Raw genomic sequence first — 25,195 nt, 5'->3', positions numbered from 1 at the left:
CGTACACATTTCCCCTTCAGGTGTCGCTTTTGGGAATAACATAAAAATGTAGTTAATGTATAGCGAATGTGTAGTTAGCGTGTAGTTACCATGTAAGGACATTAGTTTAGTGGAAGTTGCTTAAACTTATTTTACAATCAAATCCAATCAAAAGGAGTATTTAAAAATTGCTAGTGCTGTTGAAAATTGAGTTCAGCGCTGAGTTTCTTAGCTAGCTAGTAATATCCAACCAAAAATACCAAAACCCAGAAATATGATGCAAGTTGAATGCCAAAAACTCGTCGTTTATTTCGGTATATTTCTGAGGGTAAGACCGTATATTTAGTGACCGTAAGTGCGCGGTCACACTGTTCTCCAGCTTTAATAAGCGGCAAAATAATTTTTGTTTCCCACCTAAATTTCTCGTAGTCTGTGGCACAACTTTTCAGCTGCGTAGCAGCAGACGGAGCAGCTTTGCTTTTCCCCCCAACAACGGGTTAGTTTCGAATTACGTTCTAAGCTTTAGGTTTCTCGATGGATTGAAACGGAAGCATCCCCTTCGAAATCCACATTTTTTGTTGTTGTTTTTGTGGTTGTTGTCAAGAATTTATTTGCAAAGAAGTCGGTGTATGTGTTTTGGTATTCAGTGAGTGTTTTCAGCCATCGGCAACAAAAAACTAACAGAACAAAAAAAATGTCCAAAATTATAGCAAAAGAACATTTCTTTTGCATATTTGGGTCAAATCTTTGATACATAAATATATTTTTCTACGTATGTGCAATATAGCTGTGTGACAGTGTGTGTGTATGTGTGCTATCGTCCGTTTTTTGCGGTCCTTCTTTTCTTTCTATACTTTCATTTTGTTTCTATTGCTTTTGTTTTTGTTGTTGAAAACGCACGCGCTTCTGTGTATTTTTTTTGTGTGTTCTTTCTCTACCTCCACCCACCCACACCGGCGAAACTAATTCAATTTATTTATAAATGTTCATTTATGCTAGAGCAAAAAGCTAAACAACAAACAAACGTCTCAATATGTCTTTAAACAAAATAAAAAGAATGCAAACAAAATAAATAAATAGATGTCCGTGTGTGAGCATATACAGTGTTTTTTTTTTTTTTTTTTTTTTTTTTTTTTTGTTGTGTGACTACAGGAAAGCTTCATGCCGACTCAGCCGAAGCCGAAGTGAGGGACTCTAACCGCTCTAAAACCAGCCACACAGCATATACAGTGTGTGTGTGTGTGACCTTCGTTCAATCATTTTGGTTGGTCGAGTATTCCAATTAGAATCGAATCTCTTGTAAACTCTTCCTTGCAGAATGCATCCTGCATCCCCTCCCATGAAAAAGCCAAAACCAATAAGAAAAGAAGTGGGCGAGAGGACAGATTGTTGAGAAGTGACAATAGGAAATTGCAGCTAGTAATAGGAGTGGGTGGAGAGCATAAGGAGAGAACAATTCAGAATCCTTGTCGGTCTGTGGTGGTGGCCTGGTCGGCTTCCTTTGGGGATTTTAATGCAATCAGGGGCCAATGTTTCCTGCGTGCCCAGGTGTCCACCACGTTTCTCCATATGCTTGTGTTTTTGTGGCGTGGTTGTATGAGGATGCACTTTGCGCATAATTGAATTTCCTCTGCGGCAGCAACAAGCTTTTTCCCCCATATGGATTCACCTCCTACAGTTAAAGATGCACTATGGGTGACAGTTGGAAATGCACTGATAGAGAGAATCTCTACAACTCTACAGTTGTCCATAAACTTGACAGGAATTCGTTCACTCTCTTTGATCCTCATTAGATCTCTCTCTGATTCGTTTCCCAGTTGCTAATGCACAGATATTCGATTGCTCTCTCTCTCTCTCTCTCTCTTTCCGTAACAGCCACAGGGTTGATCTGTTTATCTTTTGGTTACAGTTGCAGAATATTCTCTTCGGATCGGATCTGCAAAGGGTGATCCTTACAGTGATCCTCCGCTCAGCTCACAATAATTAACCCATCATTCGCTCTCGCTCTCTCTCTCTCTCTCTATTACAGTTGACAAGAGCCCAGCCGCCCAGCGCCACAAAGTGGGATCCCAGAGGCAGAACAGCCGCCGCACTGTGTTAATAATATTGTAGCCACGACACCCGACACACACCGTACCACATCAGCACACCCCGCAAGAGACATCGCCGCACCACACGAAACAGAAGCAGCAGCACCCACAAGTACAGCCACAGATACAGATATAGATTCAGATACAGATACAGATACGTTCTCTTTTAGCCAATAAGTCTAGTCAACAATTAGACCAAATGAGCACGCACTTCAAAACTAACAAGCAGCACAAACTAAGCCAAAAATAAAAGGAGAGTAAACACACTCGCTTACTCACAGAGAGAGAGAGAGAGAGAAGAGACTCCCACACCTTGCACAGCCAGAGAGATAGTGAATAGTGAATAGAAGTAGCGACTACTATAAAAGAAGGAGAGAACAGGCGGGACAGTGAGGAGAGACTGACACCGAAAGACAGAGCAAGGGAATAGACAGATCTACATAAAGGCAGATAGAAATATAGAAAGAGAGAGAGAGAGAGAGAGAGACTCCCAAATAGACAGAAGAACAGAAGGAAGGAGCTTCTTCCAAAGAGCTAAATATCAGGGCACCCACACACACACAAAGGAAAGCGAGCAAATTCCACCAAGATGCGGGTCGTGGCCATGGTCAGTGGCGGCAAGGATAGCTGCTACAACATGATGCAATGCGTTGCCGAGGGCCATGAAATCGTCGCCCTGGCCAATCTCCATCCCAAGGACAGAGGTGAGACCCAGACCCACCCCCCACCCAGACCATCATTTAAATCTGTTTACGCCAAACGAGTATTTGTGCAATCATTTACCATGGAACAAGCCCGCAACTGATTATTAACTGATACCACTGCTCCCACTATCTACTCTCCTTCTCCCTCTCCCAGATGAGCTGGACAGCTTCATGTACCAGACAGTGGGCCACATGGGCATCGAGATACTGGCCAATGCCATGGGACTGCCCCTGTATCGCCGCGAGACCAAGGGCAAGAGCACACAGACGGGCAAACAGTACGTGCCCACCGACGATGACGAGGTGGAGGATCTCTACAGTCTGCTGGAGACATGCAAGGTGATTGATTGATTGATGGTTGGACTGAGTATGAGAATGGTGGAGAGTGCAGTGCAGTGCAGCGATTCCCCGTTGGACAGCTTTACCCTAGAGCAGGTCATGACACATACAGGGGCGGGTATTCCCTAAGCTCTAGGATATCCATTTTGGGATTGTAAATTTAATATTAGTGATAGCCTAAGGCGAAAACTTAAGCTTACATTATTATGATTAGCACTGGCATCGTCTCGAGCCCCCCCCCCCCCCCCCCCCCATTTCTGTATGTGGGCTTTGTTTATCATTGAGCCATGTCTACCCCGCTTAATGGGGGGGGTGTAACTGTTGCAACGGCAGCAACAAAAACAAGATAACAACAGTAATTGGAATACTGTTGAAAGTCGTTTTGCCGCTAATCTTATCTCTCTTGATTCGCGGGACTATCGCGAAACGGAGCCAAACTGTTGCCGTGCACGTGAACAGAAATAATAATAATAATGATAATAATATTATAGCACTATATATAGAGGCAGAGTGGAGGAGGCAGGAGACAGCAGCCAGAGCGGGGTGGGGTGGGGATTGTAGGGGCCAATTGTGTAGAAACTAGTGTAACTCTCTCTCGTTCTACCAATAGCACGAACTTCAGGTGGATGCCGTGGCCGTGGGCGCCATCCTGTCGGACTATCAGCGCGTGCGCGTAGAGAATGTGTGCAGCCGTCTTGGTCTGATATCGCTGGCCTATCTGTGGCGGAGAGACCAGACTGAACTGCTGCAGGAGATGATCGACTGCCAGGTGCATGCCATTATCATAAAGGTAAGCCATAAATGGTGGCCGCTGGCACAGCTCCTATTTCTCCATTCCGAACCCACATCCGCTTGGTCGACAGGTGGCTGCCCTGGGACTGGTGCCGGACCGTCATCTGGGGAAATCGCTGCGGGAGATGCAGCCGCATCTGCTCAAGATGCGCGACAAGTACGGTCTGAATGTGTGCGGCGAGGGCGGCGAATACGAGACATTCACGCTGGACTGCCCGCTCTTTCGGCAGCGCATCTCCGTGGAGGACATCCAGACGATCATCAGCAGTGCGGATCCCATTTGCCCGGTGGGATACATCAATTTCACGAAGCTAACCCTCCAGCCAAAGGAGCCGGGCAGCTCCTCAGCCGGCGGCGGTGGCGGCGGCAGCGGCAGCGATGTGGTCTTTGTGAAGCGCTCCCTCGACTATATCAGCGACCTCAACGAGTCGACGTACAGCGATCTGAGTGATCCGGATTTCAGCGAAACAGAACTGGAGCTGATCGAGAAGGAGACGCGTCTGCGGGAATCGCTCAGCCAGAACGAGCTGATATCGCGCAGCAACTCGTTCGGGCGCCACCTGGCCACGTCCGCCTCCTCGCCCATACCCATTGTCACGAAGAGCGCCAGCGTCGACGAGCCCATACCGACGGCCAATTCGGCGGCGGCATCCACTGCATCGCTCATACTGCTGACGGCAGCGGCATCGCTGGCCAACAATAACCAATCGGCCACCTCGGCCTCGGCCAGTGCCCTGGGTTTTAGCGGCAGCTACGCGGGCAGCACCCAGGGCAATCCGCTCGGCAGCAGCACGGCCGCCGTATGCGGCTCGATGTCGCTGGCCATCTCCTCGCTTGGGCTGAGTGCGAACACATGCCATAATCCGTCTGGAGCTGGAGCTGGGCCAGGGATTGGGCAAGGGCCAGGAGCTGGCGGCATTAGCAGTGTCATGACCCAGCCGCCGAGTCCAATGAAATACGAGAGAGAGTTCCGTCCATTAGCGAACGAGGCCAGAGCGGCCATCAATGCCAAGGGCTGGATGTGGCTGGCCGGCATACAGGGTATCATATCAATCAATCTCCCTCTACCTATCCACCCACCCATATCATGTCCCTCCACCCCGCCTTTTCTATTCCTTCGGACGAACCATTTGTGATTGCTAATCTGTTTCCGCTTCTCCCCCTGCCACAGGCTGCGACTCTGAGGGCATGGAGCAGGGCATGCAGAGGGCCCTGGACACATTAAAGGCACTGTGCGCCAGCAAGGGCTACGACCTGCAGGATCTGTGCTACATTACGCTCTACGTGCGCTCCATTGCCGAGTATCCGGCATTGAATCGGGTCTACCTGAAGGCCTTTGACTTTCACAATCCCCCGACACGCGTCTGTGTGGAGTGCCCCTTGCCCGACGGCTGTCATGTGGTGATGGAGGCGATTGCCTATCGCCAGACAATTGGTCTGGCCAATACGGCCCATTTGACAGTCGAGGAGCGGGATCGCGAGGGCGAGGAGACGGCCGCTGCACTATTGAATGGCCGCCGCAGCACGATGCATGTGCAGGGCATATCGCACTGGGCGCCTGCCAATATAGGACCCTACAGCCAGTCCACAAGAGTGAGTCCACTCCAGTCCAGCCCGCTCTTTGATCAATCAATAATGAACGTCCCCCTTGGCCCGTTGCAGATTGGGGAAATCACATACATTTCGGGACAGATCGCCTTGGTGCCCGGCAGCATGACAATCATTGAGGGTGGCATACGACCGCAATGCAAGCTAACGCTGCGCCACATCAGTCGCATTGCCAAGGCCATGAATGCCCATGGGCAGCTGCGGGACGTGGTCCATGGCATTTGCTTTGTCACGCATCCCGCGTTCATTGGCGAGGCGCGACGTCAGTGGGAGCGGCGTACGACAAACGCCATCATGGACTACATTGTGCTGCCCGCCCTGCCGCGGGAGGCGCTCGTCGAGTGGCAGGTCTGGGCGCATACCCACAACGATCGCTTCGACTGTAAGTGTTTGCTTGTTCTGTTTTGTCTGTCCTGGTATCTAATCTCGGTATTTGCATTCGCATTTAGATGAGGAAACTGGCTGCTCGGTTAGCGATTATACCATCTCGATACGTCGCCGCTGGAACTATGAGAACAACTGTGCGGCCATTGTCTGCTATGTGTCCACCGGCCTGGCCTCGTCCACCACACAGCTAACGCAGCTGAGCGACGATATACTGGGCAACCATTGCCGTGTGGCGCAGTCGGTCAGTGCGGAGCATATGGATGAGATTCTGACGTACATTGTGAATCGTTTGCTCAAGGATTATCCCATTGCCAAGCTGAAGCAGCCGCCAGCACAGGCTGTCAGCGAGCCAGTGGGCGGGACACCGCCCTCAACGCCATCAGTGCCCGGTGGTGCTGGAGGCGATCAGCAACAGCAGCAACAGCAACAGCAGCAACAGCAGCAGCAGCAGTCACAGCATCAGAAGCCAGCGATACACCTGAAGCTCTTCTACCAGGTGAATGCGGCCCCACCAACAGAGCTGCTGCTGCAGTCGCTGCATGACTTTCGGGTCAAATGCCAGGAGATGGCCTCCATTGTATACACCGTACTGCCGGCGTGCAGTCTGCACAACTTCAGTACGTTCCTGTCCATATGCGGTGTGAGGCATGAGTAGGAATAGGGGAGGAGTAGGGGTAGGAGTAGGAGTAGGAGTGAAAGTGGATAGGAAAGGAAACAATTTGCTGCCACCGCACCAAACAGAATATAGATTATATATATATATACACGACTATATATGTACAATGGATATGTGTAAGCAGCTTGCCGTGTCGCTTGCTTCTTTTAGTTATCCGGCGGATACAGCATGCTGTCTATATTGTATATCCACCACACACACACACACACACATGGAAACACAAACCCAAAATTGTTTCGGACCAAACAGAGGATAGCCACAAAACTGGGAAATTGAATTGGAATAACGGATCTATGCAACTCAAGAGTTTCAGCAATTAGCAAAAAAAAAAAAAAAAGAACAAAAAAAAACATTCAAAGAATCCAACAAATTATTGTACAAGCAGAAACAGCAACAAAATACAAGAACGAAAGAAAGGAAAAGCGCCACACACTTTTTGTGCACTCTAATTGCCCAGAACTGTAACTGTAACTCTAACTGTACTCTTATATACATATATAACGTATTAACTACTGATCGTTTTTCGATGTGCTTTTCCCCCATGCCCGCACCCCGTATGCTCCGACTTTTATATACATATATATATATATATGTGCATATATATATGTGCATCAAGAATTCTTTTCTATAATTCATTTTCGATTAGCAAAAACTTTTTGACCAAAACAAAATTTAACAAAAAAAAAAAAATAATAATAATAAGATAAAATGAAACGAAGATATTGTCGTTGAGCTTTAAAGAAGAACTATTTCTATATGCATATAATGTCTGGCCAGTTGGATGATGGTTGGTGGCACCCCCCACTCCCCTCCCACATAGTGGACCACGTCCATTCACTTTGACTATCCAGTATAATATTTGTCCAGAAAAAAAATAATGGAGGGGACTCGCGCGAATCAAGCAAATTTGACATAGATAAATTTCCTTTTTTTTTATACATAAATACATAAAAATACATATATATTATTATACGATTAGATACCAAAATTAACGAATAGAGATTATTGAATGTGTTTTCTTGTGGCCATAGCTATAGCTTGTCCTGCACTCTCCCCAAAAAAAAAAAACAAACAAACAAAAGAAACGAAACGAAACGAAACGAGAAGAAAATAAAACTGATTGAAATGATACGCCCCCTCTCACACCCACACACACAGACACATATGAGAATGGAAATGGGTTTGGGGTTTGGAATTGGAACCCTGAACCTGAGCTTGGCAACAGATACCTTTTTGGCCAAAAGAGGGGGGGTTGGCGATAGACGATCCTGACTTGTCATTGATCTATGATTATTACATGCTCTATGTATTGTTATGAAAATATATTGATATTGATTGAGTGTCATTACAAAAGTCGAGAAAACCAAAGAAAATCTGAGCGTTTCATTTGCGGGAGCGGAGCGAGTGCTCTTCCGAGTGTTTCCAGATAAATCACCAAGTGCTCTGGCGGTTTCGTGAATGTTGGAGACAATTTCCAGAAACAGCCAACCCAACACCTTATCGCTTCAAATATGCGAAATATTGTGCATTGATAACGAATGGGGCTTTGAATAAAACGGAAAGTCAGCAAAATGTTAATTTTCTGGAAATATCCAAAAGAATTCGAAGACTTCAAAATGTTTCTGAATGGAAAGACATTTCGAAAGATTATTGAACATTTCTATTCAGAGGTCACCAAACGCTTTGCTTTAAATATGAAAATATAAAGTATATCAAGGGAACGAGGAAGAAAAAAAAAGGGCTATACATCTTTAGAATTGAGGGAGCATAGCTTTTTGCTTCGCTTACATTATGGAATGGAGAATATCTGCAATTCTCAAATACAGGGTACGCCATGAAACTTTTGAAATTTCCCCGAAAATGTCCCACTTGCTTTGTTAACAGTAAATAATACAACGCTGGCCTAGGGTAACGGTAAATATGCGCTCAACCCGCTGGCGGTGCGCGACAGCAGTTCCATTTCAATGGTAAACATCATCGTAGGATAATAATTGGGCAATGTACACGTCAGTGATGGCGGCTATCAGAGTCTTACACACGGTAAACGGATATTTGCATCAGGCAAACATCGGTTTCACCTCCATTCGCCACCCAAATCACGGCTACCTACCCACCCTCAACCCTCCCCGCTCAAACTATACGAAACCGAAAATGTTTGGCTAAACAACAAAGGGGGGGAAAGAAGTGGAAAAATAAGCTTTCAGAGAGGTTCGCTCGTGCGCTTTCGTGCTCAATGACGAACTTTCCAGTGGGTGGGGCGGAGACGACGCCGCCAATCGCAGCTGCTGCATGCACTGACGTGTCCCACCACGTCATTGTGGCGTCGTATAAATAGCCTCCTCCACAGAGAGCGAGAATCAGTTTCAAAACAAACGTCAGCGGAAAACAACATTGAGCACAAGAGACAAAAGACGCGACAAAATCGTTACATTGGATTAAAAAAAAAAACAGTGCGATTACAAGAATACAAGAAAGTTCCAAATAAACAAAAAAAAACCGTGACTGAATCATACAATTTACAAACAAAATATATAATTCCATTAATTTTATGAAACCAAGCCAAAAGACAACAAAGACTTAACCACTTAGAAAGGGACCACAACAAAGTGACAATTAATTCATAATATTTTTTTTTTGCGTGCAGCAATTAGTTTAAGTTAGCAAAAGTAAGTACCAACGAAGGCGGGGAAATTTTGTTTGTTTGAAAATCAGTTTGGACAGACAGATACTGATCCGACGCAGTAGAGCACTGACGTGGCCCAAAGTTGTACTTTTGTGTGTTTGGTATGTAAGCATGCGTGCCTGTGGTAAAGTGTCGGCAAACAAAAATTTTCAGCTATGTTTAAAAACTGGCTGAAAGCCGTAAACTTTGCGCTAATTTTTTTGTAATTGTTCAAACTTTTCAAAATATTTATGTTACACATACAAATTTGTATATCGATTGTAATTGATGAGAGCTATCGAGAACTATGGTTTAAACAAATCTAAATAGAAAACAAACACGTTTTCAACTAAACAAAAACAAACAAACGCAATGTGGGTGGACACGCTTCCTTCTGTTTGTAACATGTGTCCTTTTACACTAATTAATATCAGTACTCCCATCCTTAGATCCAAGACAAAGTGTCAGAATTTCATCGGTATTTACGGTATATTTTGGTATATTTCTGAGGGTCTTTTCGATAAGTGCTCTCTCCTGCAACGAAAAAATGAGTCGTAGCTTTTAATTTGGCTATAAAAAGGGGTATGGACAACAGGCAAAAACAGCCATGGCAAAGTGCAAGGTTCATACGAACCTCACCTCGCGTGTGACGACAATATACTTTCAATACACAAAGCTGTTTTCGTGCAAGGTATATTGAGCCAATGGGTTGGATTTTACCTTGCATTAGTTGGATTTTCTGGGCGGTTTTGTCTGTTGTCCATACCTTTTTTTTCCTTCCATTATGTAGCAAGTATGTACGAAATGTGTAGCAAATGTGTAGTTATATTAGAATACATTTTTGTGAAGTGTTGGGTCGTTCAGAATTTCAGAAATCGACAATTCGAGAAGGTTTAAGCGAAAATATTCCAAGTGTAAGTTTTTCAAATTTAAAATAATCCAGTGCGAAGACTAGATAGGCTCAATAGGAATAGTGAGTAGTGCTTCGAATACAAGAGTAATTACAGTGGGACGGCTGACAAATGACATTCTGCCGCCATGTTGGCAAAAGGTGGTCCTGGTCTCTAAAAAAATTGCCACAGCAGCAGCCTGCAGGAAAACCAACACGTGCACCCAAAGATAATTTCCCCGAAATAGGCAAATCTCTTCTTTGGTTGCATTGCAACAAATTCAGTTTAGGTTAACATCTTTTTATTCGAGTATTCCGGCCTATGCGGCACTGTGACGTGTGGCATTTCTGGCCGTGCTGTGCATAATTAACCAATTTATGCGCAAAGATGTGCCTATTCATAGCAGTTGGTAACGCATAAATTACCGTAGCGTATGTTATTAACAAATTAGCCGCAAAGTTCATTCACATATTCCGCTGTTAATATTGGACATGTCTGGGAACTCTGACGTATGCGGCGAACGGTCCCTGCGGGCCCATTTCTCCGCAATTGTTCTACCCAAACTCCTGTAGTCTAGCTTCTATAATCTTAATCAATTTCCTTATAAAATAAGTACAACAAATTGCGATATTAATATTTGATCTGAACAGACTAGGGCGCCTGCGCCAACTTTATCGCCGTCTCTGCCGCTCCTTCTTCTTCTGTCTGGCTGTGTTGTGTGCGTACATCATGTACGTATAGATGTATGTGTGCATGCCATTCAATCAGCTTTTTACACGTCATTTATAGCAGATTTAAAGCTTCCTCCACGCATTGTGATCCGGCTCTCTCTTTGGTCTTTGGCAAAGTACACGTCAGTGAAAAAATATAGGAACAAAAACTCGGTTAGCAATTTGTAGATAAAGCAGTGTGCGAGAGAGCGTGAGAGTAATAATAAAACAGCTGTGCAAATTCATTTTGTTAGTGGCTCTTGCCGGTTCTGCCGCCACAGAGACTTTCACCACATGTGTGTCCGAGTCTGCTTTCTAGTACATTGTTCTTAGAGCACGATGTTTATGGAAGAATAAAAAAAAACCAGTTTGCTGCTATCTTTGTTGCTCTCGCCCCACACCAAGTGCCGGCTGCTACTCTCCCGCTCTATCTCTCTCGCTCTCTCAACCTTCGCTTGGAGATTAAGCAACAGAAAGAACCAGAAAAATGTTACACGTATACAAAAAAGTCTCCCCCCAATGCTACTGCGCTGCCTGCGTTGACGTTGGCGTCGGTCAATGTCAGTGCCGGCAGCAGCGAGGGGCAGCACACGTCTTGAACAGCGCCTTACAGTTTACAGTTGTTGGCCAGTTAGCCTCTGAAGCAGACGTGTGTCTTGTTAATTAGTACTCGCAGCGTTTCCATCTCTCAATTTATTCCAGGTAGAGACAAAAGCCAAGTGTACCATAAATTCTTTTAGGCCGGCGCTGACGTCGTCGTCGCTCAGTGCTTAAGTAGGACACCTAACGGTACCTGTTGACACTTGTTGAAATCGACGTCAGCAATTTTATTCTCTCTCTCTCTCTTTGTTCCCCCACGGTGCGCGTGTATGTGTGCGTGTGTGTGTGTGTGTGCCATCTAGTCAGTGTGTTGACGTGTACAAAAGTCAAGCTCTAGGGAATTATCGAAATAAATACTAATCGCAACTAATTTTCACTCTCTCGCTTACAGTATATTTTGAAGAATCTTCAAGATGAGGTTATGTATATTACTGGCTGTGGTGGCCTTTGTCGGCCTCTCGCTGGGCGAGGAGAAGAAAGAGAAGGACAAGGAACTGGGCACCGTTATTGGCATTGATCTGGGAACCACATACTCTTGGTAGGTATTCTTATTGCCCGTTAAAGCCCAGCCTCCTGTCCCCATTCAATCCTATTCGAATCGATCGGTACTCATGGCCTCCTTTTGTCCCATTCCATTTATGCAGCGTTGGCGTTTACAAGAACGGACGCGTGGAGATCATTGCCAACGATCAGGGCAACCGTATCACGCCCTCATATGTGGCCTTCACTGCCGATGGCGAGCGTCTGATTGGTGACGCCGCCAAGAACCAGTTGACGACAAATCCTGAGAACACAGTCTTCGATGCCAAGCGGCTGATCGGTCGCGAGTGGTCGGACACAAATGTCCAGCACGACATTAAGTTCTTCCCCTTCAAGGTGGTCGAAAAGAACTCAAAGCCGCACATCAGCGTGGACACGTCGCAGGGCGCCAAGGTGTTCGCCCCCGAGGAGATCTCTGCCATGGTCCTCGGCAAGATGAAGGAAACCGCCGAAGCTTATCTGGGCAAGAAGGTCACCCACGCCGTGGTCACAGTGCCGGCCTACTTCAACGATGCCCAGCGTCAAGCCACCAAGGATGCTGGCGTCATTGCCGGTCTCAATGTTATGCGCATTATCAACGAACCGACTGCTGCGGCCATTGCCTACGGTCTGGATAAAAGGGAGGGCGAGAAGAACGTGCTGGTGTTCGATCTGGGCGGCGGTACCTTCGATGTCTCCCTGCTGACCATCGATAACGGCGTGTTCGAGGTGGTGGCCACCAACGGCGACACTCATTTGGGAGGCGAGGACTTCGATCAGCGCGTGATGGACCATTTCATCAAGCTGTACAAGAAGAAGAAGGGTAAGGACATCCGCAAGGACAACCGTGCCGTGCAGAAGCTGCGTCGTGAGGTGGAGAAGGCCAAGCGCGCCCTGTCCGGCTCCCACCAAGTGCGCATCGAGATCGAGTCCTTCTTCGAGGGCGACGACTTCTCCGAGACTCTGACCCGTGCCAAGTTCGAGGAGCTCAACCTGGACCTCTTCCGCTCCACCCTGAAGCCCGTGCAGAAGGTGCTCGAGGATGCCGACATGAACAAGAAGGACGTGAACGAGATTGTGCTGGTTGGCGGTTCCACTCGTATCCCCAAGGTCCAGCAGCTGGTCAAGGACTTCTTCGGTGGCAAGGAACCCTCTCGCGGCATCAATCCCGATGAGGCTGTGGCCTACGGTGCCGCCGTTCAGGCTGGCGTTCTCTCTGGCGAACAGGACACCGATGCCATCGTTCTGCTTGATGTCAACCCACTGACCATGGGCATCGAAACCGTTGGCGGTGTGATGACAAAATTGATTCCCCGCAACACCGTGATCCCCACCAAGAAGTCGCAGGTATTCTCGACCGCCTCGGACAATCAGCACACCGTCACCATTCAGGTGTACGAGGGCGAGCGCCCCATGACCAAGGACAACCATCTCTTGGGCAAATTCGATCTGACTGGCATCCCACCAGCACCACGCGGCATTCCCCAGATCGAGGTCTCGTTCGAGATTGACGCCAACGGCATCCTGCAGGTCAGCGCCGAGGACAAGGGCACCGGAAACAAGGAGAAGATTGTCATCACCAACGACCAGAACCGCCTGACGCCCGAAGACATTGATCGCATGATCCACGATGCTGAGAAATTCGCCGATGAGGACAAGAAGCTCAAGGAGCGCGTCGAGACCCGCAACGAGCTGGAGTCGTATGCCTACAGCCTGAAAAACCAGATCGGCGACAAGGAGAAGCTGGGCGCCAAGCTGAGCGACGACGAGAAGACCAAGCTGGAATCGGCCATCGATGAGTCGATCAAGTGGCTCGAGCAGAACCCTGACGCCGATCCAGAGGAGTACAAGAAGCAGAAGAAGGACCTCGAGGCCATTGTCCAGCCGGTGATTGCCAAGCTCTATCAGGGCACTGGCGGCGCACCACCTCCAGAGGGCGGCGATGATGCCGATCTCAAGGACGAGCTGTAAGGCGGCCCTAGCGCCCCCCACCACGATGGCTAGAAGATCATTTCAGACTGATAACACAATTATGTAACTTAACAACAACCACAAACAACAACAACAACAACAAACAGAATGAACAGCATCAAATACTACTACTATTACAACACCCGGCCGACATCATCCCCCCGCCCACAAGCATCCATTCGACCTTTAAGGAAATTTCCAAAATTAACTATATATATATATACATTTTTGTTTTGTTTTAAGCTCTAAATTTGGAGTACTTGTAATTCTCTTCTGTTTGAAAACTAAGAAATTTGATCATGATTTATGTGTGTTTACTCGCAGAGAGAGAGACCCCTCTCCAAACCATCCGTAATTATGTAAAACTGTAAATTTTTTTTTTATATACATATAGACATACACATAACTGTAACAGTAAACCCTGGAAATCGTCACAGAGATTGAAAAGAAGGGGGAGGATAGGTAAAGCAAATGAGAAAAATGTTATATGTATAAGAGAGAGGAAACGTGAAACAAAACGACGAATAAGAACGAGAGCTGCGGCGGGGCTGGCGACAGGCAAAATGATTCAAAGACAATGCAAAAACAAAATGAAAATACACAACACAAATAAATCATATAAAAGAAAGATAAAACCGTAGCAGCAGCCGTAGCCGCAGCCGCAGGATGATCCGGCAACAACTCCCAACCAGCAGCAGGCCCTAGCAGCAACATAATGGATTCTTCGATTTTACGAAGAACTTTCTAATTTATTTAAAAATAAAATAAAAAAAATTGAAAAACTAACAATCATTGCGTAGTCCTCTTAACTGTACACGATTTTCGTGCGGATCCAAGGGTACTGGAGGAGGGAGAGGATCATTTAAACGTGCTCGAATGATTTACCATTCATGCCTTTACCAAAGGCAAACACAAGGCTGTTGTAGGCCTTGGTTGAGCAGATCTTCTGACCATCTTTAGAACTTACTAAATAGTTTTAAAAATTTAAAAAAACGCCTGTCCTGGTGCGCAGATTCAAGCCCTCTAGCGGTATTTAGGTCTATTCAGATCTTCGTTTCTAAACAATACAAGATGGAGGTTGTTTAACTAAAAAAATTTTCCACCTTGTCATTCTTTGGACAATTTCGATGATAAGTAGCAGCATATTTGGATGGATCTTACAACTACCAAAGAAAAACACATCTTCAACGAAAAAAGAAAAACTTACCATACAAAAAAAGCGTAAAAGCTGAAAAACCTTACAAATTGGCAGCAAACTTGAACTTTCTTTTGATATAGCCCCAAATTAAGGGCCATTAAACACATCCGATTTGTAGGATACCAAAGCTGTTAATTTCAAAGATAACAAGCGGAAATCAAAACTATTGCTTGGACTAGTATTGGAGGTAGTTACAGGGTAGGTCAGGAACGATCAGCAAAGACACGTGCGATTGGTGGCTTGAGTCCGGACGGATAGTTGGCCGCTGGGCTGGAAAAAAGGTAAGCCTTCACATCTTCGGTGGGTATTTGGGTCTTGGCTAAGAAGGAGAAAAGATTTAATGCCATTGAATTGAAATAAACAAAATATTTTGATTGATTTTTGGTTTTCATCATTTTATTGTTTTCTTCTTCTTTGTTTTCTCCTCATCAATATTCTTCTTCGTCGGATTTTATCTCTCATTTCCTTGGGCATCAACTCAAGAGCTCTTTGCTATATAATTCCTGCGATAAGGGTATCTCTCTCTCTCTCTCTCTCTTTCTCTTTCGCTCTGTGGCGAACACTTGAACACTTTTCTCTTATTGGTTTCTTTAGTGTTCCTCCTCCTCATAACTTTCTTCATCGTTTTTTGTTTTTTGTTTGTTTCATTTTGTTTTTTAATCTTAATTATTTCTTAAATACATTAAAAAAATACATAAAATATTTTGTTGGTTTTTTGTTGTTGTTGTTGTTGGTTGTTGTTGTTGGTTGTTTTAAATATGTATGTATGTGTGTGTTTGTGTATATATATGTATATAAATAAGCTAACAGTATATTGTTTATATGTTTATGTTGTATATGTATTTTATATAAGTATGCACTCTCGGATCTCGAAAGAAATAGGGAAACCCTATCTACACATATATATTATTTACTCTTTCTCTATTTAGAATTCGGCTCACGTTCAGTTTTTTTGTTGTTTTTTTTTTATTTTAATTATTTGTTTAGGTTTTGTTGGTTGCGTTGCGGGTTGCGTTTTTATCTATTTTTTTTTTTTTTTGAAACTTTGTTGCTGTAATAATTCCAATGTTTCGTGCAGCTTGGGTTAGTTTTTTCTGTAGTTTTAAGTGTTTCGGTTACTAGAAGACAAAGCGGTTTGCTGGGCATACGGATAGGAATCACTAGATGGATAAGGATATGGACAGGGAGAGGGAGTGGGAGAGGGAGAGGGTGGGGAGAGGAGAGAGAGGACAGTGAGGTGGGTTTTATCCGGTCCGGCCACTTCTTGACTAAATATTTTGTTGTTTTAAAAACTATTCTAAACTCGTTTAGCCGCCCTTCACTTATCAAATAAAATGCAAAGAATAAACTTGAATGCGCGCCGTGTCCTATAGGTTTTTCGGGAACAGGTCTGTATGTGAGTGTGCATTATCGATAGCTTTCATCGATAAGTGATATCCAGCGTTGTGTTGTGTGTTTTGGATGTTGGTCCTTGTCCTCGTTTCGTGTGTGTGTGTGTGTGTGTGTGTTTGTGTGGGCTAAGGGGGCCTTGTTAACGCTATTTCTTTACTTCATTTTACTATGCATCCACAATTTAACGATGATTTCTGTATCTTGTTGTTGTTTGTGTGGGTGTGGGTATCGTGTGTGTGTGTGTGTCTGTTTGAATGTGTGTATGCTTGGTATCGGCTCTCTGCTGGATTGTTGCTTGCTTGGGGCTGCACTGCTTGGATCTTGGGATGCGCTTAGATGCGCTTTGGAATCGTATCGATGGCATTATTCTCAGGCTCTTCGTCCTTGGGTGGCTGACCACGTTGCTATCGTTTTACCATCGAATCGGAAAAAAATACCATCATTATAAATATCCGATCGTATCGGATCGGATTGGATCAGAGAACGAACCACACACACAAGACACAATGGAAGAGAGAGAGAGAGAGAGAGAGAGAGAGAAGAAAGTAAAAAAGAAAGCAGAAGATAAAGAGAATGTATATAAATGTGATAAAACACACACATCTAAATATCAATCAATGAATCAGTGGTATATATGTATGTATGTTATATGTATGTATATGTATGTTTGCATGAATGCTTATATCGAGAACCATAATATTATGGTGGGCATTAAACCAACGAAAAATGTTTTGTTGTTGTGGGGCACAAATCAAATCGCAAATGTTCAATGGGCAGGATTTCGGATGTTGGAGGATCGGATCCCAAAAAAAAGGAGTTTTTTTTTTACTCATTCGATTCGAAGCTTAGAGCAACCATCTAGTATTGTGCGTGTGTGTGTGTGTGTCGTTCTGTACTGTGATCTGTCCGTGATTCGGTTGTAGGTTTTATGTGTGTGTTTAATGGGGGTATGGCTTTCTTTGGGTACCAGTTTTATGGATTTGTTTATGTATACTGTATGTTGTTATCCACCTCCACCGAATGGCAGGGCAAAGCAGGCAGAATGCAGTGTAGGTGAGGTATGCTAGGGTATGTTTCTTAGGGCCCAGCCAATGGATAAAAATATAATATAGTATAATACATAAGCAATAGTAAAAGTATTTTTAGCAGATATTTTTTATTTATCAAACAATTATTATTATTCTTTTCGGATTTCACATTCGCATTCGGTTTGATTGAGCGGGGGGTAAGCGGGAGGTAAGAAAAGACGGTAAATATGTGGACAAGCAGTACAGTACTGGTGCTGCAGCAGCTAGCTTTTGTCCCTGCTGTCTGTCCGACCATCGTATCGTTGGCCGTGCCGTTAGAGCATGGCACAGCGCTAGCGTCGTCGTTGCTTGTGTGTGTGTGTGTGTGTGTTTCAATGGGTGCGAGAGAGTGTGATATATAAAAAGTTAGATAAGAGTGATGGAGAGAGTGTGATTTGGAGAGAGAGATAGCAGGAGTGGGAGTAGGAATAGTGTCACGCACAACGACGATCACTCAGCCTCTGCCTCGGGATCGGGGCGACTAAGGATCTCCTGACAGAGTGCAATATAGTCCTAGATACAGTCGTAGATTCATAGCATAGTGGGCATGAAAAAAGTGAAAATAAATTAAAAGTAAAGCAAAAAGGAACATCAAACATGGAACATGAAACATGGCACACGGCACACGACACACGACGTGGAACAGTGGTAACAGCCGGGCTAGGAGACGGGAACGGAACACAGTCCTTCGTGAAACACTTGATTCCATTACAGTTCAAGCATGGATGGATGGGCTACGCTATCGTATAATGGATCATGAGATTGCGGGGAGGGTAGTATTTCGAGTGTGGCAAAATGATAGACTGTGATTTGTATTAAATATCAGTTTCGTTTTTATTTTTAGTTATTGTTATTATTACTTTTGTTCTCCATTATATTCATTTCCTTTTTGTTTCGTCTACATCGTTATCTTCTCTTCTCCGTCTTTCGTTCACATCGATCATTTATTAATTGTAAACAGTTTTCTGCAATCTCACATTAAATTATCAACGCTCCTCGGCCTCTCTATCGATCTCTATATAGATTCTCATATACATACATATACATATCTATATATAAATATATATATATGTAGATATATACACACATATATACTATATATTTTATAATTAATTCCTAATTTGCTTAAAAAATGTTTCTCAATTTATTGTATAGGTGTTTTTGTTTTCTCTTTTTTTTTTTTTTTCTTTCGTTCGTTTGTTTTGCGACTTGTTTTTTTATAATAATTAATCGTTACGCAAGTATTAATATTTCATGTCTTAACAGAAAAAAAAACAAAATAAAAATTGTACAATTATATATGTATGTTTGTATATTATTACGTTTTGGCAGATTTAAAAATGTATGCAATATTCAAATTCAAATTCCAATTCAAATTCAAATTCTTTTCTAAAATAGTACAATTGTGAAATCCTCTGAGAGTACAGTGCGTTTAGAATGTACATATAAAAAACAGAAACAAACAACATGGTGGCGGGCGGGCGTGGGGGAGGGCGGGGGTGTTGGGCTGGGCTTGCAACGATTCTAAAATTTTGGACCCTCTTAAAGAACTAAAACTAAACCTGTGGCGGTTGGTGGTGGCAACACAACACTCTCTTCTACTTGTACAATAACTAGAACAAGGTCGAACAACCGTTTACTGGGGGAAAACTCTACGAGTACAACACTACTGATCGCACACACTCCGCACAATCGGGTGTACTATCGGTTATCGTTAAGCGCTTTATTCCCTTTTTTTATCGTTCTGTTTGTCTTTCAGTTTTGATTGATTGTTTTTTCAATTGTTTGCGATTATAATTTTTATAAAGGTATGTATTATTATTATTGCTTTTGCGATGAATAAGGCAACACTTGCCGCAGCCCAGTGTGTCCACATGGAAGTATGTCTTCTTTTGAGAATCTTGCGGATTTGCTTTTGTCTTGTGCTGTGCTATGTGTGTTATGTATGAATGTGTGGGTAAGGCTTATGTGTGTGTGTGTAAGGTTCTGTGCCGCCATCCAGTGGTATCTCCCTCTCTCACTTCATTTCTCCCTCTCATGTACTGGCTTCTCCTCTGCGCGTGGTGGATCCTATTCTTGGGTATCTTATTCCTGCTGGGGAACCCCTGAGCCCCCACGGTGGGCGTATTCGATCACTTCGTTGCTCTTGTTCTGATCGATCTCCTCCTGCAGAGAGTATACTGAACTTGATGGGGGCGATGGCCCGTTTCCCTCGGATCCCGATACTGTTGTAGTGCGACCTCCTGCTGCTGGTGGAACCACTGGGTTCGATTCCGCCAGTGAAATGTGTGACGAGAGGGATGTGCACGTATCGGATTCGAGAACATAGTTTGTGGCATGATAGTATTTGGGCGCCATAGTGTATTGCGGCACATCTATAGTGTACACTAGAGCTGTGGGGAGTTGTGGTTGTGTCCCGTTTTGATTGCTCTTATTGGGCGATTCGTGGGAATTTTTGTGTTCTAGGTGCTATGGGGTGTTGGTTGGTTGGTTGGTTCGAGCGCAGCGGAGGGGAGGGGGGTTTGGGAGGCATTTATACAGGATTATCATTAATAATAATTCATTTAGCAATGCTTCTAAATATGTAGTCTTTGTGTGTTGTGTGTGTGTGTGTGTGGTGTGTGTGTGTGTGGTGTGTGTGTGTGCTTGTGTGTATTATTATTGCTGTTTTTGCATTGTTATCTGGAAGTACTACGTTTCTTATACATATATCGTTGTATATCGCTAATGTTAATTACTATTTCTCCTCCCCTCTAATCATCTCATTCTGTATATCTGTCTTGCTCATTCTCATACTCGTTTCATTGCTCATTGTTTGTGTATGACCAGTGTTGTGAAATGCCAAGGCGTGAATATCATATCATACAACACGAACAAACATACATACATACATACATCCGAATGGCAGACGAACACACACACACACACACACGCACACACACACACACGCACACATATTATTAATAAACAAATTCAGTTAATTATTACTTAGCCAAACTCATATGCAATACATGTATGGAGTTATGGAGTTATGGAGCTATGGAGCTATGGAGCTATGGAGTGCTGGTGTTGGGTGTGTTAGTGTATGCCCACATGTGCATGTGTGCGTATGTACGTATGTATGTACTTTAGAGCGCAGAGCCAGTGCTGGCTTAAACTAATGCTAAACAAAAGCTAACATAAATGCATATCCATATGTTTCATTTCCGTTCAAATCTGACAAATAAAATATATACATATATAGCTGATGGAAAATTACAACAACAAAAAACAACAGTAAAATATTGTTGTTTTCTTATTTTTGCAACGTGAACTAAATGTGTTTTAATGAGGAGGTTGGTCTTCAGTGTCGATGAAATAAATGAATGAAATCTGCATGACGGAACGTGCGTGTGTGCCTGTCCGTTTCCTGTGTGACTGTGACTGTGTGTGTGTGTGTGTTTGTTTCTGTTGTGTAGCTGAAGAAAACCTCATCATATCATTTCCCGTACACGTTTTGGCTCAACATTTTCATTTTTCTTCTACTTGTTTCTTTTTGTTGTTGTTGTTTTTTTTTTAATACATTCTACTAATCGTTTGTTGTTGTTTTCTTTAAATATAAACGCAATGGGTTGTTGTTTTTTTGTTTTGTTTTCTATATTTGTATAAATGATTCTTTGCTCCTGGCGCTCAAAACCTCTCAATACAGAAGTGGTTCTTGTCTCTCTCTCTTCTTTCCACTCTCCTTCTTATTCCGTCTTCTCTTCTACCATGTCTCTCAGTGTGCCGTGTTGTTCTTGTTGTCTATTGGTCTTCCCGTTGTAAACTATTTTTTTTTGTTTGTTTTGTTTTGTTTCGTTTTCGTATTTTTTTTGTGGTTTTTAATTTTGTTTTTTGTTGTTCAGATTTTGTTTTTTTGTATATGCAATTGAATGGATTGTTTTTGTTGTTGTTGTTGGTTGTTGGTTTTGTTGTAGTTCTTGTGTTTTGTGGTGTGTTGTTGTTGTTGGTTGTTGGTTGGTTTGTTGGTGCGTATATGCGTGTGGTGTTGGTGTGTTTGTTGTTTGAATTAGTTTTTCTACACACAATGTTAGAATCGATCGAACAGATCGATCGGTTGCAGATCGAACAGAGAGGAGATTGGTTGACCGACAAGGGGATCGTGATCGGTTGTCGTTCGGATTTTGTGTGGATTCATGACCATTAGGTGGGTTTTTTTTTTTTTCGATTTGATTTGTTTTTTTTTTTTTTTTTTTTTTTTTTGTTTGTTTGGTGGTCGTATGTTTGGGGAGAGAAAACAAATATAAAAAAAGATATAATATATATATATATATATATAGAGTAGAGGCTTAGTTCAGATATAGGTAGTATGTACTTATGAAGTATTATGGATTCTCTGGTGTTAAAAGAAGTGAGGATTTTAGTCAATCAGGAATCAATGTCAACGAAAGAAAGATCACAACAAAAAATAATGCATCGATCGTTTTGGGCGTTTCGGTGTGTAAATCATTGTGATAATTATGTTAAGCTAGTGTTAAGTTATAGTTAAGGTTTTAAATTTACCGCTCGTAGTGGCATTTTGAAATTGGCTGCTGCCTGCAGCTGAATTTGATAAGCTAAGCTGTGAATTTTAAAGCCATACAGCCTGGTTTTTGGTTCATTGGTTGGTTCGCATTGGTGTCGATGTTGTTGTTGTTATTTTTGTTGTTGTTGTTGGTGGTGTTGGTGTTGGTCAGTATCCATCCGGAGGGAAACGCATCAAGAGATAGAGTACGGAAAAACATAAACATTATTTGAATGCAATGCCTTTAGCGGAATGGATTGCTGCTGTGACGGGATAACACTCACCGTGGAACAAATTGGTTAGTAGGACGCTTGGGGCGATACTCGGGATGCACCATAAAGAGCATGTGTGGAAATCCAGTGCCAAAATAGGCGCCATCAGTGTGATGATGACGTGACGATTTTGGTGTATAGACATCAATGCACTTTGGGCAATAGGTCTTCACCATTGCCTCACCGGGTATGTCCGAAAGGCCTAAAAAACGAAACGAAACAGCGATTAGGTATTGTCAATCGTGAATTTCAGGCTCAAGTCAGGTACAAAAAACAATAGTGGAAAGGTGCATAGTTCTCATGTTCAGATTGGCAATCAATTGGTGACAAATCTGCACATCTGGATGATGATCGCGAGACGGGCTTCAATGATATTCAATCATTAGTGCAAGGAAAGTTCTCATATTTTGAATAGCACCTGATTCGCTGATGATTCACTTTGGTATCGTTGTTTGTCATTGATCCCAGACTGGGAATTGTAGCGAAATTTGAGACATCTGCTAGATGATCGCGGGTACTAGGTGCTAGAATTACAAATGTTTATACAAAACATTCCTCTAACAATGCCGTTTCAGCGTAAAGCAAAAAGGCTCATATCAATTTTAGGTAGAAATATAATTCTCGACGATTCGGCAGAAAAAAAATAACAATTGTAGAGGGCGCAAACAATTGAAACAACTTTCTGGATAATTCCAACAAAATTGTCATATTTAAAGGCCTTAAAGGCCTACAAATCGTATCTTCTGATGCTACGATTGGGGGATATTTGAGGGCAACCTTGCTTAAGGATCGAACGGGGCAGTGGTGGGGGCTGGGGTAGTACATACCCAAAGGCAACATTGGCTGGCTTTCACAGTAGACACGTGGGCAGTGTCCGAAATCGCCAGTTTGATATTTCTCAATCATTTGAGCGATGCCGCGATTTGTTAATATATATCTAGCGTGTATGAGGCCGTAGAGCATCTCGGCGGCCTGTTCGGTCATGTCCGACTGCAAGGGATTGTCCTCCAGTTCGTCCTCTGTGTGGGAAGGAGGCAATGGTAAAAGTAAGTGAACACAATTCTTTGAACGGGGGGGTCTTCGATTTGGACGCTTACCCGGTTCCAGGTCTAGTATCATGTCCAAGGCCTGGCGATAATTGGGCACCTGCTCATTTAATCCAGTTAAATTAAATTTATCCTGTATGTAATCCTCATCCACCTGGGAGGGAATGATCCAACAGAGAGAGAGTGAGAGAGAGAGACAGAGGGAGAAAGAGAAATGCATTAATTTTGAGAAATGGAGGAAGACACCAAGCTGCGTGATAAGTGAGTGTGTGTGTGTGTGTGAGTGGGGGGTCTCTTCTGTACAGTTGGACACAACTGTGCCCCACCTTGTGGCACACACTCACACACACACATGCTCACACCCACATCACACAGGCCCAGGGCTGCCTGCACTTGGCTTTGCAATTGTTGCACCCGAGCTGAAGGCGAGCGCGCGCTCGACATTTGCCGCCGCCGCCGCTGCCGCCACCTTAGTTGCCATCGCCGCACGCCCGCCGCGCGTCGCCCGTCGTCACCCGTTGCCAGCCTTCTCTTGCTTAGATAACAACTAAATTCCAATTCCAAATAGAATTTAAACCAAACAAATCTCTTTCACTTACCTCACAGAAGAACTCGTTGCCACGAAGCCCACAGAACCAGGTGACCCAAGAGACTTCCTCGGAGCTGCTCATTTTGCTGCGGGTGGGGTGGGGGGAAGAATATACACAATATATCATTATTAGGCAGTATCGAAGCAAATGGAAGGAACCCTGGATCATCGGTCCTTTGCAGCGCACACACACACACACACACACACACACACATTTCACATTCACGCGCACATTTACGCACACATTCACAACATTGATGGATGCACATGTGTATTGTATATTGCAGAGTATTACATACATTATGGGGATTATTTTGCGTAATTTGCCTGGCAAACGAATTTATTGTTGAAATACCATAGAACGTGAATGCCGGAGGGGGCCGAGCGGTTAGCGGGCGGCGCGACAGCGGGAGCTAGGGCGGGGACGGTACGCTGAAGAGGAGAGGTGAGGCGAGGTGCGGTGCGGTGCGCTGTGTGGGGCGGTCGGCCGCCGGAACGTGACGATACGTTACGATACGGTACGCGGTTGCACGTAAAAAAAAAAACAACGTAACTTAACGAAAGTAAACGCAGTGAATTTTGTCCACGAGTTTTTTCTTCTTTTTTTTTTCGTTTTCGTTAGCTTCTTGGAATTATGCTCGTCTCGCGGTGGCTTCTTGTTGCTTTTTCACCGCCACGATCTTTCAACGTTTCGCGTTTTGTAAGTGATTTTATACTTTTACTTGAGCACACACACTCCTAACCGAATATTTAACTGATTTGAAATTTCGAAAGCTGAATAAAAAGGAAGTCAATTTTAATTTCTCGTATTTTGACAAGCGCTCATACAAAATGTGCCGAGCAGTAAGAAGAAGAGCATACTGGTGGAAATTGAGAAAAAAATGAGACACATATACACACATGCACACGAACGCACACACACACTGAAACGCAGGCACGGTTTATACAATTTAGTACTTAATAGTTTCATTGTTTGCTGCTGACTGGGCCTGTTGCTGCTCGTCCATGGCCGCTAGGAGACTCACCTAAATTATTATAAATTATATGAATTGATTGGATTTTGCAAGCCAGCAGAACCGGTAAAGGCAAATATTGTAGCGAAGACGGAATCAGGTATGAAACTCGCATTTATCGATAAATGTAGTTGTATCAATGTACGGC

The 25,195-nt window shown here is 43.9% G+C and overlaps 3 protein-coding genes across 11 annotated transcripts; 2 read left to right on the top strand and 1 right to left on the bottom strand.

Annotated features, from left to right (window-relative positions):
- Positions 1 to 333: 333 nt before the first annotated feature.
- Positions 334 to 7,671, top strand: LOC108152890. Of its 2 annotated transcripts, XM_017282542.2 has the most exons (9): positions 334 to 475; positions 2,009 to 2,181; positions 2,240 to 2,773; positions 2,928 to 3,112; positions 3,723 to 3,902; positions 3,976 to 4,945; positions 5,076 to 5,497; positions 5,567 to 5,894; positions 5,962 to 7,671. In XM_017282542.2, exons 3-9 carry the CDS (start codon positions 2,659 to 2,661, stop codon positions 6,552 to 6,554), a joined length of 2,793 nt encoding a protein of 930 aa, XP_017138031.1. In that variant the 5' UTR covers positions 334 to 475; positions 2,009 to 2,181; positions 2,240 to 2,658; the 3' UTR covers positions 6,555 to 7,671. The 2 variants fall into 2 exon arrangements, with proteins under 2 accessions (XP_017138031.1, XP_017138021.1); XM_017282532.2 differs by having other exon boundaries at positions 2,009 to 2,773.
- Positions 7,672 to 8,937: 1,266 nt separating this feature from the next.
- LOC108152903 (endoplasmic reticulum chaperone BiP) lies at positions 8,938 to 14,524 on the top strand. 3 transcript variants are annotated; one of them, XM_017282562.2, is made up of 3 exons: positions 8,938 to 9,241; positions 11,829 to 11,975; positions 12,082 to 14,524. In XM_017282562.2, exons 2-3 carry the CDS (start codon positions 11,851 to 11,853, stop codon positions 13,925 to 13,927), a joined length of 1,971 nt encoding a protein of 656 aa, XP_017138051.1. In that variant the 5' UTR covers positions 8,938 to 9,241; positions 11,829 to 11,850; the 3' UTR covers positions 13,928 to 14,524. The 3 variants fall into 3 exon arrangements, with proteins under 3 accessions (XP_017138051.1, XP_017138042.1, XP_017138061.1); XM_017282553.2 differs by lacking the exon at positions 8,938 to 9,241 and adding an exon at positions 10,050 to 10,151; XM_017282572.2 differs by lacking the exon at positions 8,938 to 9,241 and adding an exon at positions 11,457 to 11,539.
- Positions 14,525 to 16,030: 1,506 nt separating this feature from the next.
- LOC108156598 (casein kinase II subunit beta) lies at positions 16,031 to 25,163 on the bottom strand. Of its 6 annotated transcripts, none has more exons than XM_033386083.1 (7): positions 25,060 to 25,163; positions 24,045 to 24,120; positions 23,497 to 23,599; positions 23,227 to 23,418; positions 22,412 to 22,601; positions 22,127 to 22,208; positions 18,741 to 20,053 (listed from the first exon to the last, which is right to left on the bottom strand). In XM_033386083.1, the coding sequence occupies exons 2-7, from the start codon at positions 24,114 to 24,116 to the stop codon at positions 19,670 to 19,672; spliced, it is 1,023 nt and encodes a 340-aa protein (XP_033241974.1). In that variant the 5' UTR covers positions 24,117 to 24,120; positions 25,060 to 25,163; the 3' UTR covers positions 18,741 to 19,669. The 6 variants fall into 6 exon arrangements, with proteins under 6 accessions (XP_033241976.1, XP_033241977.1, XP_033241974.1 ...); XM_033386084.1 differs by lacking the exon at positions 25,060 to 25,163 and adding an exon at positions 24,334 to 24,893; XM_033386085.1 differs by lacking the exons at positions 18,741 to 20,053; positions 25,060 to 25,163 and adding an exon at positions 16,031 to 16,921.
- Between the last annotated feature and the right edge of the window lie 32 nt (positions 25,164 to 25,195).

The sequence above is a fragment of the Drosophila miranda genome, chromosome XL (assembly GCF_003369915.1).
Source record: "Drosophila miranda strain MSH22 chromosome XL, D.miranda_PacBio2.1, whole genome shotgun sequence".
In the NCBI taxonomy this organism is placed as follows: Eukaryota; Metazoa; Arthropoda; class Insecta; order Diptera; family Drosophilidae; genus Drosophila; species Drosophila miranda.
This window is presented reverse-complemented; position numbering and strand designations above follow the sequence as displayed.